This window comes from Equus caballus, chromosome 21 (genome assembly GCF_041296265.1).
Source record: "Equus caballus isolate H_3958 breed thoroughbred chromosome 21, TB-T2T, whole genome shotgun sequence".
Taxonomy (NCBI): Eukaryota; Metazoa; Chordata; class Mammalia; order Perissodactyla; family Equidae; genus Equus; species Equus caballus.
Genome location: NC_091704.1, coordinates 25253868 through 25268172, shown reverse-complemented (window position 1 = coordinate 25268172; position 14305 = coordinate 25253868). Strand labels below are relative to the sequence as shown.

At 34.0% G+C, this 14305-nt stretch overlaps 1 protein-coding gene across 2 annotated transcripts in view; it reads left to right on the top strand.

Moving 5' to 3' along the window:
- Window positions 1-14305, top strand: part of IPO11 (importin 11) — a 230143-nt gene that overhangs the window by 44177 nt on the left and 171661 nt on the right. For both annotated transcript variants that reach the window (XM_001493727.7, XM_005604232.4), the window contains exons 6-11: window positions 49-181; window positions 2879-2937; window positions 7645-7693; window positions 9168-9238; window positions 11722-11914; window positions 12623-12775. In XM_001493727.7, coding sequence (XP_001493777.1) covers window positions 49-181; window positions 2879-2937; window positions 7645-7693; window positions 9168-9238; window positions 11722-11914; window positions 12623-12775 — 658 coding nt within the window. The remainder of the gene's footprint in view (window positions 1-48; window positions 182-2878; window positions 2938-7644; window positions 7694-9167; window positions 9239-11721; window positions 11915-12622; window positions 12776-14305) is intronic.

Below are 14305 nucleotides of genomic sequence, written 5' to 3'. Positions count from 1 at the left end.
TGAAATCTGTAATATGTTGTGAATAAGTTTTTTGATCTTTCTTTGCAGTTAGCTTCTGGAATTTATAATTTTGCCTGCTCTCTGTGGAATCATCATACAGATACATTCCTACAACAAGTTTCTTCTGGCAATGAAGCTGCAGTTCTAAGTTCACTAGAACGAACTCTACTATCATTGAAAGGTACTATTAAACTTGATACGTTCATTTTAGAAATTACGTACCTCAGAACAGTCACCAAATAGTTTCTCTGGATGGATTTTCCATTCCCAGTTGCCCTAGGAGAATAAGGGGTTAATCTCTCCTTCAGAGATAAGGGCTTATTTGTAGTTTATTTTCCTTTTGTGAGAATAGCTTTTCCTCTCCTGTGTCTAATTTATGAAAGTGTGCAGTGGTTTTCTGTTATATTCGCATTACTGGGGTGTCATGGCTCTGAGTACATTCCTTTCAAATACTTGTACTTTTTTTTGCTGCTTTTTTGCATTTCTCATTCTGGGCTCCTGCCCTTATTGCCATGCTAACTTTCCTAAACTTCTGGCCCCAAGGCTTAGTTGAACTCTTATCTCCCAGCTCTTTGCCCCCTGAGAACTCAGGGTCCATCTTTCTTGTTTGTACCTCAGGCTCACTTGGACTTTAGAAGGTGCTTGATGAGGTGCTGTCTTAGTCTGTATTTTCCTGCGCTTGGCTTGTGGGCGTTTCCTTAGCATGCATCTCTGTTTCATCTTCCCCAAGCTGAGTTATTTATCTTGATGAATATATTCCAAGGTTCCTTTCCTTTCTGATGGAAACACTCCCTGGACTCATTCTCTTTGTCTTCTAGTCTCTCTCCTTCTTTTCTGGCTGCTAAGGCTCTTTTAGTTTGTGTTTCTTAGTTTGATCTCAGGCAGCCTTTAATTCTCTTACTCCAGCTCGTTTTGCATCCTTATGTTTTATTCATACGTCCTTTTATCATACTAACCCTGGTACCTTAGGATGCCATCATACACTCTCAGCACTACTCTAATGCATCATTTATATTAACCAGACAGTGGATGCACAAACCCCAAACTGTCAGCACATTTTGGTGAACCTTGTGGACAAAAGTGTGAATGATTTTAATGGACTATTGACAAGTAAAATCCGGCATCTAGGTGGTTATACAAGTGAGTATAGAGGTTTTATCAGCGTCCTTGAGGAAATTAAAAGGCTTTAGAGAGAAACGTTTACTCAGAAAGAATTAGAGAAAATGATATAAGGTTATATACACAAAACTGTTTGTAAGTACTGTATTTAATGATTAAGGAATTTTCACAAGTTCTTTTGATTGTAGTTTTCTTGCCTTACTGATTTCAAAACCTATCTCTTGACAGAAAGGATGCAGCTCTACTCTATATTAACCTGCTTTAAGCTTTTCAATACCTCCTCATCTCAAGGGCTGAGATACACATTAGCATTTCTAAGGCATCTTGACCTAGAAAAATCCCATAGCATTTTCCTTTAGAATACTTGTTCTGTTCAGCCTTAAATTACTGTCCTGTTGTGATGTAAGAAGTACTTAGGACTAGAGGTTTTGTTACATGTAGTCTCTGAGTTTATACCCACGTGTATTTAGTATCATTTAGACATGCATGCATTCATTATTGCATTAAACAAATTTATAGGTGGGTGCTTAGCACTGGGGAGACAGAAATAATAAACTGATCACACAAATACATGTAAAATCGCATCAGTGTTGGGGGGCCTTATGATGTTATGATAACTGATAATATAGTCAGAAAAGACTTCCCTGAGAAAGTGATGTTTGAACCAAAATCATACAGGATAAGTGGAAGTTAACCATGTGATGAAGGGAGAAAAAAATACCCTCCCAGGTAGTGGGGACCCAGGTCCTGTGGCAGGAAAGAGAATCCAGAACAAGTGACTCGGTTTGAACCCTATTTTCTCCTGTTATGATGTGCTAACTTCTGGGTTGTATATAATTGATGATATGAAACTGAAGGACTTGTAGACGGTTGCATTCTAAACCTAATTTTAATATACTGCCTTTAGTCTGTACCTCATGAACACTAGCTCTTTAGTTATATAGATAGCAATGTTGTCTATAAAGTTGTTAAGGTGAGGTGACTTTAAATTTTGTAGTCTCTTATGCTGCCATCATTCTCATTGTTACTGAATTGTGCTATTCTACATATATTATATTATTGAATCCTTTAATAACTCTTTGAAGTAGGACTTATCAACTACATTTTACAGGTGAGGAATGTGAGATCTAGAAAAGTTGCCCAAAATAATACAGTTGTAGATATTGGAGCTAGAATTTAAATCTAGATCTGACTTCAACTCTTATCATGCTTCTCTGCCTGTGTATATCAGTTTACTCATAAAATGTGATGCTTATAATTGAGCTCTATAGTCTATTCCAGATTTGGAAATAGAATTTAATTTTTGTATCCCTTTTAGGAGATACTATATTTTCATTAATATAGCCTATAACTGAATGAAGCTTTTTGGTCACTGTTGAAGCATAGTTTAAAGTTTATGGAATAGAGATAACTTCCTCATTTGCAACCTGTAGGGGTTATCGCAGGTGAGAAGTACTAACACTTATATAAATTAAAATAAATTTTCTAATGTAGTTTTAGAAACATGAGTAGTTATGATCATAGGTGAGAAGATCACTGCTTTTGAGTCACAAGAACTTGGCTTTAGTTTCATCTTTGCCACTTAGTAACCAATCGATGACCAGGGGTTACCTTTCTTTATCCATTAAATGAAAAGATTAAGCTAGATTAACCTCCAAGCTTGTTGAAACTTCTGATTCTGAGTCTTTATTATGATTATGATTTTGATAGGATAAAATATGAAAAAAAAGATTAAGTAAAACTTGCTTTTACTTTTTAGTGCTGCGTAAGTTAACAGTTAATGGATTTGTGGAACCTCATAAGAATATGGAGGTGATGGTAAGTGAAAGACGTAATTGATTCTTTGTGACTTTGGGGAGGTGCTTGGTATTTTCCTGAATGTTTTAAAGCTTATTCTTTTTTTTTCTGGTGAGGAAGATTGGCCCTGAGCTAACCAATCTTCCTATTTTTGCTTGAGGAAGATTGTCACTGAGCTAACCTCTATGCCAATCTTTCCTCTATTTTTTTGTATGTGGGGTGCTGCAGCATGGTTTGATGAGCGGTGTGTAGGTCTGAGCCTGAGATCTGAACCCATGAACCCCAGGCCGCCGAAGCAGAGTACGTGAACTTAACCACTATCCCACTGGGCCAGCCCCTAACGCTTATTCTTTTTACTTGGCATTCATTTAAGTTTTTTATTAAGTGACTGTCTGGTTTTTTACCATTCTGTGTTATGTTATACTGTACTTTTAAACTTGTGGTCTGAGTTCACGACATCAAAGCAGCTGTTATGTGAAGGAGAGGAAGAAGGCCTAGGATGGTTCTGAAGATGCCATGGTCCATTGAGAGTGTTAGTTTGAGTTGAAGTGAACTCCTGTGAATTTGAGTGCCGTTAAAACATTACCAGATGCATTGTAGATAGCTATTTATATCCTTGATATTTTCCTTTGTCTGTTTTTATATATTTAAAATGAATTGTTTTTCCCTCTAATCATAACATTTATACATGGTCTTTGTAATCCAAAAAAAAATAATATACAAGAGGGGAAAAGCCCATTGATAAGCCCAAGTTGTGATGTATATTCATTGTTAGTATAGTGTCATCTACTTTTTCTATGTGCCAAAATATGAAGCTGCATGTATTTTATCCCTAAACAAAATGGAGTTGTATTATACTTACTCAGATCTGTATTAATTTTCACAGTGAGTTTAGGTCAGCTAAAATATTACTTTCTGTGGATTGTCTTGGGGGTTGCACAAAAACTGCGGGAAAAGTACATGTAGTTGGATCTTTGGGTCTACCCTACTAGATTGGACCAGAGCCACTCTTTTTTTTTTTTTTTTAAATCTTTAGTATATTTTGTATATCAGTAAGATTTTGATTGAAATGATGGGCTGGTTCTGTTGTTAAAAGAATTTAAAAACTGCTAATATATATCATTATAATGTAATTGCTATTTTGTTTAAAAAAGTTACATATTTTTTTAAGTTAAAAAACACAGAAAAGGAAATAGGAAATAAAAAATCATTTTTAAAAGTTACTATCAGAGATAGTGCTAAAATTTGTAAGTATCCCGTAAGACGTCTTATGCATATTCTTTCAAATATTCTTTCTCTCTTCCTCAATTTTTTTATAAATGGGACCTACATGCTGTTTTTTTACTTCTTATTAAACTCAGTATTTTGTGGATGTTTTTCTCACGTAAGTAATATGGTTATCTGTCATGATTTTAATGATTGGTAAATCCACATGATTACTGTCGGTGGACTGATTTTTTAAAAAATGATAAAATATGGAGTTTCTATACTGTACTTGCCCAGATAGCTACTGATGGACATATAGATTGCTTCCAGTTTTTAATTGTTGATAAATGATTGTGGAATGAGCATCTGAGTACATATGTCATTGTGTGCTTTTCTAATGATCTCTTTAGGATAAATTCCTGGAAATGGAGATGTTGGGTTAAAGTTTGTACACATTTATAGTATTGATGCGTATTACCAAATTGCCAGAAGTTATATCCAGAACCAACCACAGTTTTAAATACCGATGCATTTTAAGTATTTATATTTATATCTATTGCCATAGTGCCAAAAAACATTTTCTAGAAACCAGTTTGACAGCTCCCCCTCAATTCCCTCACTATGAATCTAAGTTTTCCACGAAGGCAGAGACTTTGTTTCATTCACTGTTCACCCCAGAGCTTGAAACAGTCTTTACCATATAGTAAATGCTCAATAGTTATTTTTAAATGAATGAGTATATGATATGGTAGAAACGTCATCTCAAAAAGCTCAGTACTAATGTTTATTTGTAGTACTGTCACTGAGCAATGGGCTTACTCTGCTTGCTGCAGTCTGAGCCAGTTAATCACGATGAGGTAGAGCTCGAGAGAGGAAGCTTTTATTCGATTACCCGGCATAATCGGAAGATGGCAGACTAACGTCTCAAAGAAAACCATCTTAATTGCAGAATCTTGAGGCAATTGTATAGGGAAAATGGGCAGTAAGGAGGGGTTTTAGAAATGTTGGCCTTCAGGCAGGACAGACTCCAGGGTCCTTTATTGTTCTTTTCTTCTGTCAGTGGTGATGAATATCCTCCAGGTATTTCTCCTTCCTGGAGGCCTTCTTGTTCCTTGGGAAAATTTGTTAAGAACAAGACTATCAGAGTACCTCAGCAAGGGTATGTGCACAAGATCAGGGCCATAAAATCATGAAAGCATGTAGTAATTTATAATGAGTATATCCTAGAAGGATTTTAACTAGGAAAAGGTCATTTAGTGTGACAAGATGGCCTCACTTACATTCATTTACAGTATTATTGTATCATAAAATTATATTAGCTAAAATATTATGTTCGTCAATTTTTGTCCGGCAAAAATGGATTGATTTGAATCACATTCCTATAAACTGAAATAGTGGTTCTCAATGGATACTGTCAGTATTTTGTGAGCCTTTGGCTTCCCTTGAAAGTCTTCTGTCTACAGAGACTATACGTCAACCTTTACTAAATTATAAATGCTATATTGTAGCATTTAAGGTATATTGACTAGTTGGAAAGAGAGTATAGTTTTAACACATTAAGGACAGCCTTTCAAATAACGTAAAGATCTTAAAAATAACATGGAACTTAAAAGATACTTGAGAAGTACTGTATAGTAGTGGTGAGATTTTGGTTTCTGGAGACAGGTAAAGTAGATTTGAATCTTGACTGGGCCTTTTCCTGACAGCATGTCCTTGGGCTTATTTACTTATCTTCCCTAATACTCACTTTCCTTTTTTGTATTATGGAGATGAAATAATAGTACCTCATTGGATATTGTGAGCATTAAGGGAGATAATTTTTGTAATGAGTTCAGCAACTAAAGTGCTCTGTAAATTACCGTTTAATATTATTTTAATATGAGTTCTATTATTATGTAACATAAGTCAAGTTACTTACTTTATTTAGACTACAGATGTCAGCTGTCCACAATTCTAGAAATCCCTGATTCTCTTGTAGAGCTTACTAAAATTGATGGCCTGTATAATTTTCTACTTTCTTTGGAGAACCCTGACTGATAACACTAATTTTATTTAAAAGAAAGTAGAATAAGATTCCTTCTATCTTATAGCTACTACCATATGGGACCATGGGACCCTTGTATAAATTTAAGACACATATGGAATCTCAGTGATCTTATCCTTCCTACATTGAAACATTTTGCTGTTTCATCATCCTAGGAATTATTTTATTGTTCCTTATTGTCACTTATCAGTTATTCTCAACTGTGCTTAAAAAGACTGAAGTAGAATGAAAATAGAAGAATGATGGAATTGCCAGAAGGATGAAGCAATAGCGACATTAATTGTCATCCTGCAGTTTTCTTACTGTGTTGCCTACTGTGCCCACTATATTGTATCATCTTTCGAGAAGGTATAAAAGAAGACTGGAAATACTAACTTTTTACTCTGTTTTTAGCTTTTGTTTAACACAGTTGAGAATTCAGAATTCAGTTGAGAATTCAGAATTCAGTTGAGAATTCTTCCCGAAATGGCAGAGAGAAGAAAATTGACAGAGGAAGATGTTTCATAATTTTTAGATGAATCAGAAGATGAATGCTCTCAGAGACTGAGAGCAGAACTCTAGACCCTATTGATGGTGGTGAAATTATCTAAGTAAAATCTCAGCCTCTGACTCTTTAGATGATGATACCCTAGTGGAAGTGTCTCAAACTCAAGAATTGATGAGTGAACAATATATTTTTAAGGACACAAGGAAGTATAGCATTCTATTCTAGTTAGTTATTCCTCAGGAAGGTTTTCATTGTGAGAAAGACCTGAATCATTCTATTTGCTAAAAGGACATGTGACATCTTTTATGGTGGTTATACACCAAAATTTGTTGATATGAAGAGGTCTGCAATGTTTAAATTCTTAAGAATTTTAATAAAGTTGTTTCTCATTATCCCTTTATATTTATTTCTGTAAAGTTTTCATAACATGTTTTAAAATATATATTAAAAAATAAGAGTTCATTGAGCTGGTATGGTAAATGGTAATGTTTGTCTTCTCTGATATCTGAAGGCTTGTGTGTTTAATACTTGAGATTAAGAACCTCTGTTTTAAATAATTGGTACCATTTATTCATATATTGAATACTTATTATTGCCAAATACCATTCCTGGATTCTGGGATAGAGCAATAAACAAAGCAAAGTTCTGCTCTCAAGGAACTTGTATTCTAGTAGGAGGAGACAGAGAATAGACAGTGTGTCAGGGGGTTATAAGGGCTGTGAAGAAAAATAGAGGAATAGAGAGTATTTAGTGAAATAGAATACTTAATAAATTATTTATTTATTGCAAAGTGATTTAGGTAACTGAAGAGATGAAATACTATAGTTATTTTCTTGTAGAAGACTTGTTTAAAATAATGAATTTCTTTTACTTTATCTAATTTTGACTTTTTTAAATGATGTGATAGTCATGTTTTAGTATCCGGGAAAAGTATAAGGTGAATGTTTATATCAGAATAAATCGAGACACTTAAAAAAAAATTCTTTCCTAGGGTTTTTTACATGGAATATTTGACCGTCTGAAACAATTTCTGGAATGTAGTAAGTACTTCCATGACAGTAGTTTTTACTATACAATTCTTACTCATTAATAGCTTCTGCTCTACACTTGCAAATCTGGAGAGAGGCTGTAAAATCTTATATTTTGATAATTAGTTCTCTGAAGTTAAATTGGAAGCTCAACTTTGTCTTCATATAACTGTCTTGTCCTGAGTATTGAGGAAACCTTTTTTCTAAAAATATCTATTTTGTGTCCATTCCTTCCTCTGTATTTCTGTTGCTACTACTCTTTTCCATGTAGATATCCACAACCGTCATATGTTTAACAAATATTCATTAAGTGTAGACCCAGTGTCCAATGCTGTTTAGACTTCTTAGAGATTGTGTTTCTTTAGTACATTTTATGTATCTATATAATACTATAAACTTCCATAAATGGTACTTTCATTTTGTAAATCCCTTGTTCCTTAACCTTCAATGGTTTACCTCTAGGACCCTTTCTAATACATTACCCCATACAAGGAATTTAGTATGTATATTTGTATTGTATTATATTGGTGGTTGGTTTGTTATTCTTTTGTCTTCCCTATGATTGTAAGTACCTTTGCTCAAGGTACACACACATGTATAGGATATACACATACACGTGCATACATGTGCACATAGACATATGTATATCCTGTATATGTGTGTTTTTGTATATGTGTGTGTGTATTTGGGGACTTACTATCCTGAAAAGACATTTTAGTGTATTCACTTTTAGGGAGTTGCTGATTGTTTTATGTCATTCATTTTCAGGTTAGTAAAAGCATTGTTGAGTCTATTGCTGTGCATTGTTCTGGGTACTGTGCATGCAAAAATGAATAAGATAGCTCATCTAATGTAGTTTATTTTTCTAAAAATGGTCATTTTTCCTGGTCATCCCCATGGAAGAAGCAGAAAGAAGAATAAAAGTCCTTCCAGGAGAGGAGAATGAGATAAATGATGAGACAGAATATGAGTATGATTAGAGAGCAGAGTAGTTGATGGACAGATGGACATTATTTGAATGTACAAAAATTCGTTAATTATGCCGGAGAAATTATCAGAAGAAAATTGTCAAAAGTTGTAGGAAAAATAATGGGTACATTAGTCTTTGAATGCTCTGTTTTTACTTATGTTGCTTGAAAAGTATTTCAACTATGACTAATTTAGATTTCTAAACATGATTTATGATTGGATAAACTTTGTATCATTTTACTTTAAAATGGGCCCATTTGGCATTTTAGGATGAATTTTGTGAAATATAGCACTGAGGATCACTGTATCTAAGTCCAAATCTTGATATTGCTTTTTAAAAACTTTATTTTTATGGTTTATTTGTTTAGAGTTGGGAGTACACACTAATGAGTTCATAATGCAAAATATGAAAAAGTATATCTGACAATATTTTTGTAAAAAGTTTTGTCATTGTCTTGGTTATGAATTTATAGAATATTATAAACTTGTACTAATATTTGAAATGTATTTTTAACAGGTAGAAGTGTAGGTACAAATAATGTATGTAGAGATAGACTGGAAAAGACCATCATTCTTTTTACCAAAGTGGTAAGTTTTCTTTTTATCTTAAGTATCTTTTCTCAAATAATATGCACATACTCAAGTTTAGTAAGGAAAGTGATATTTTTCTAAGCAGACATTTTTACTTTAGTGTAAAGTAACTTATTTTCTAACTGCTTATAGGAATGCTAAAAGAAACTTTTGTGTCTTGAAGGCTTTAGAATGCATATAATAGTTAAATTTATATACCGTATATCATAGTATTGATGTAAAAAAATCAATCCTAATAAATGAGAAGTTGTTTCCCCTAAAGCTCAATATTCTCAGAGCCATTGGAAAAAGAAGATAGCAGTGCAGCTCAGCAGGCAGTAGATCACATGTAGCAGGCAGTGCATTGTCAGGAAGTCAGTATATTCAGAATGACAGATTATCATCATCAGTATCTTTTGACTGGAATTATATGGGTGCACTATGCTAGGCAATGTGTGTAAATTTCTGATAAAATTAAGCTTTGTAAAAATAGTAGTTTTTATGAATTTTTTTCTTTTCTAATCTGAGGAAGATTAGCCCTGGGCTAACATCTGCCACCAGTGCTCCTCTTTTTGCTGAGGAAGACTGGACCTGAGCTAACATCCATGCCCATTTTCCTCTATGTTATATGTGGGACATGTGTCACAGCATGGTTCGACAGCGGTGTGTAGGTCTGCATCTGGGATCCGGACCAGTGAACCCTGGGCCCTCAAAGTGGAATATGCGAACTTAACTGCTGTGCCACTGGGCTGGCCCCAGTTTTTGTGAAATTTTGAGCTTGGAAGGTTGGGAGAAGTGTAAAGAATTTGAGTATAGCATTCAGGAAGACCTAGTTTGAAAACTGTGTTGCACCAAAACAGGTAGTTTAAGACAGGTGGCAATATCTAAATCTGTAGCCTATTTTCCCTGTTTCATTGAAGGTTAATTAACAGGATTGAGGTTATATGTTCCTTGGGAGGGGAAAAGGGGAGTAGAAGTGAGCTGTTCTTATTTTCGTGGTCAGGTAGCAGTAACCTTTGGTTTCAGTTGTCTTTATTTCCAACTCTCACATTCCAAATAGCCTCAACAGCAAAAGCTCACCTAATCTTCCAAGATCTGGTATAAAATTGACTCATATCATTTAACTTAAAAACAAAAAATACAAAGCAAAGTAAAATAAGATGATATGGTTCGTTAGTGGGGCTCTGCAGTGTTCATAATTTCATTTATGAAATTCATATTTATGATCTCTATGACTTTATTAAAGCTTTTAAAATCTGGACATTTCAAACTGCCTCCAGATAGAATTGAATAACTTTGAGTGCCTATGAGGTCATCACTCATCCTCAGCAATTATCAACAGATGGTTATGGTCAATTCTGTTTTGTCTCTCTGTTTCTTCTTCTTTCCCTCCTTGCTGTTGGTTTTAAAGCAAATCCCAGATATCATATAGTATTATCTGTAAATATTTCAATATGTGTCTTTAAGTGATAAAGGATTAAAAAAACCCAAACACATAAGACCATATCACATTTAAAAAGTAGGAATGACTTTTTAGTCAGTTTTCAGATTTCTCATAAATTTTTTATAGTTGGTTTGTTTGAATCAGGATTCAATAGTGTCAGTCCATGTTTTTTTCCCCTTGCTATTTATTTGTTGAGGTGACATATCATTTTCTGTAGAATTTTCCATGTTTTGGATTTGGCTGCTTGCATCCCGATGTATTATTTAACATGTTCCTTTGTCTCCATACTCCTCCTCCCATAGTTCTTATAAATTTGTAGTTAGGTATAGAGGCTTGATCACCTTCAGGCTTTTTTGTTCGTGGAGGAGGGTGAGGATGACCAGAATGCTTTACAGGTGGTGCCCTGTATTTCGTATTGTATCACATCAGGAGATACACAATGTCTGGTTGTCTAAAATTGATAAGTGAGCTGTCCATTATAAAGTTTCTCAAGAGCCTTTACCCTGTTGATTTTAGAAGCCATTGATGATTATGACCTAGATCCCTTGTTTGCATAGGAGTTACAAAATGATAGCATTCTAATTCTGTTATTCCTTTTGCATTTATTAGCTGGAATTCCTCTGTAAAGAACAGATCTGTCTCATCAACTATTTGATACATCGAAATACAGTTCATGCAGGAAAAGCAGGATAATTTTTTTTGATTCTTTGCCTTTATTACCTTTTAAAGGCCTATCTTTTGTATACTTATACTTTTTGTGTCATATTTACCCATTGTTACCAAATTAATTATGAAGTGGGTCTATTTTGGACCCTGTACTGCAAATATAATAGAAAGTTCTTGTTATGAGATATAATCTGATATAATCCACACTATATGATGTACCCCAAGAAGTATATAACATGTATATTACATGTGAAACTGTATATTCACAGACTTTCCACCAAAGTTTAAAACTTAGTAAACGTTTATTAGCAAGTTATAACTTGAGGTACTTATGGATGATTATATTCTTAGATGAATTTGGAGAAGTAATTCTTAATTTTTTTCTTTATAGCTTTTGGACTTCTTGGATCAGCATCCCTTTTCGTTTACTCCTCTAATTCAGAGATCACTGGAATTTTCTGTAAGCTATGTATTTACAGAAGTTGGTGAAGGCATTACATTTGAACGATTCATTGTCCAATGCATGAATCTTATTAAGATGATTGTCAAAAATTATGCTTACAAGCCATCCAAAAATTTTGAAGGTAATGCTTTACTGGTAGTTTTATTTCTTTCGTTTCCTTATTTTAATCTGACTGAAGTAATTGCTATTTGTATGTGATTTTTTTTGAAATTATTTAAGTCTGAAAAGTAAAATATTTCTGGGACATAAAATAAAGATAAAGATAAGGGTCTTTAATATGCGAATGCTAGCTTTTAAAAACCATACAATGCATTTGGTAGATTGTCTTTTGTAGGACAGTAGAAGATCGGTTGAAGCCTAGGGATGTTAAGAATCAAGTACTACAGCAACCACTTCAGCTCATGTTCTAGGCTGTATTTATTTGAATAGTTAAAAGTTTTCTCTGACTTTATATAAAGTGAGGATGCTTCTAGGCAGGTTAAATTGTTTGCTATATTATTTGGGATTCATTAATGGGCATGTGTACTGAGATAAATGAGGAAGTCTTATAGGAGAGAGAGAGAGATGTCAGTCAGTCCTTTCAGTATGGTGTGATAATATAGTATGGTAATGTACAAGCTATAGTGTAAGACAGAAGCAAGACTGATGTGTGTGTGGTATGAAATAAGAAAAGCGTCTCGTTGAGATTGGTCCATAATGAAAATGAAAATTTGTTCACGACTATACCTTTTCTCTCAAGATGTGGTATTTTTAATTTATTTAAGTTACATAATCCAACTTGGGTAGAATGTTTGTCTGCACAATTAATTTGGAAATTTTATTTTTTTAGATAGCAGTCCTGAAACTCTTGAAGCTCATAAGATTAAGATGGCATTCTTTACATATCCCACTTTGACAGAAATATGTAGAAGATTAGTCTCTCATTATTTTCTCTTAACTGAAGAAGAACTGACAATGTGGGAAGAAGACCCAGAAGGCTTTAGTAAGAATCGATTTTCAGTTTTTGCATGTTTTTCTCCCCCTTCCATAAATGGATATAATCTATTTGAATGATAAGTATAATAACTTTGTATTTTAATATAGCAGTTTTGATCTGAGAATTTTGATTTCTAAAAATTAACTTATCCTCCTCTCTTTGTTAGCCGTTAGATCAAACCGAGAAGGAGAAAATGAGTAACTTGTTCAAATATATCTAATTTTCTCTGGAGAGAGATTTTGTTAATTTTTAGATGTTCTTATGACTGTATCATGTAGTTTAAAACAAATATAAAATTAATTGTTTGTTTCCATTGTCAGATCTGTTTCTACTATGTGATTCATTCCATATTATTTTTTTCAGTAGTTTTTTTATTGAGGTTATGATAGTTTACAACACTGTGAACTTTCAGTTGTACGTTATTATTTGTCAGTCATATTATAGGTGTGCCCTTTCACCCTTTGTACCCACTCCCCACCTCCCTTCCCCCTGGTAACACTAATCTGTTGTTTTTGTCCATGTGTTTATCTTCCACGTATGAGTGGAGTCATAAAGAGTTGGTCTTTCTCCATCTGGCTTATTTCGCTTGATATAATACCCTCAAGGTCCATCCATATTGTCGTGAATGGGATGATTTTATCCCTTTTTTTGGCTGAGTGGTATTCCATTGTGTATATATACCATTTCTTCTTTATCCCATCATCAGTTGATGGGCACCTAGGTTGCTTCCACATCTTGGCTATTGTGAGTAATGCTGCAGTGAACATAGGGGTGCATAAGTCTCTTTGAATTGCTGGTTTCAAGTTCTTTGGATAGATACCCACTAGTGGGATGGCTGGATCATATGGTATTTCTGTTTTCCATAGTGGCTGGTGCATAGTGGCTGCACCAGTTTGCATTCCCACCAGCAGTGTATGAGGGTTCCTTTTTCTCCACAACCTCTCCAACATTTGTTATTTTTTGTCTTGGCGATTATAGCCATTCTGACGTGTGTAAGGTGATATCTTAGTGTAGTTTTGATTTGCAGTTCCCTGATGATCAGTGATGGTGAGCATCTTTTCATGTGTCTGTTGGCCATCCTTATATCTTCTTTGGAGAAATGTCTGTTCATATTCCCTGCCCAGTTTTTGATCAGATTGTTTGATTTTTTTTTTGTTGACCATATTATTTTTTATTTGTAGAAATTTTTACTTCAGAAAGAAATTTGGAGATGAAAATTTCTGAATTACTGAATGGGTTATCTATTTAAATTTTAATTTAAATTAATTTTTTGATGGTTAAAATGTTTTTACAGGAGATCTTTTTATCTTTTTGAATTTTAGTAGTACATAGGGTAAATCTCTCCAGGGCCTTGGTACAGTAAATCAAGGCATTATGTGTCTAATAAAGTGCTTGTATGTGAAGATAGTTCCTGTGTGTGAATCACTTTTGCTGTGGTCAGACGTAGGTATATTTTAGCCTCCACTCGTCCCTTTGGCTGGGTGCCCTTGTGTGGTTATACACATATGTATATATATATATATATATTTATTAGGA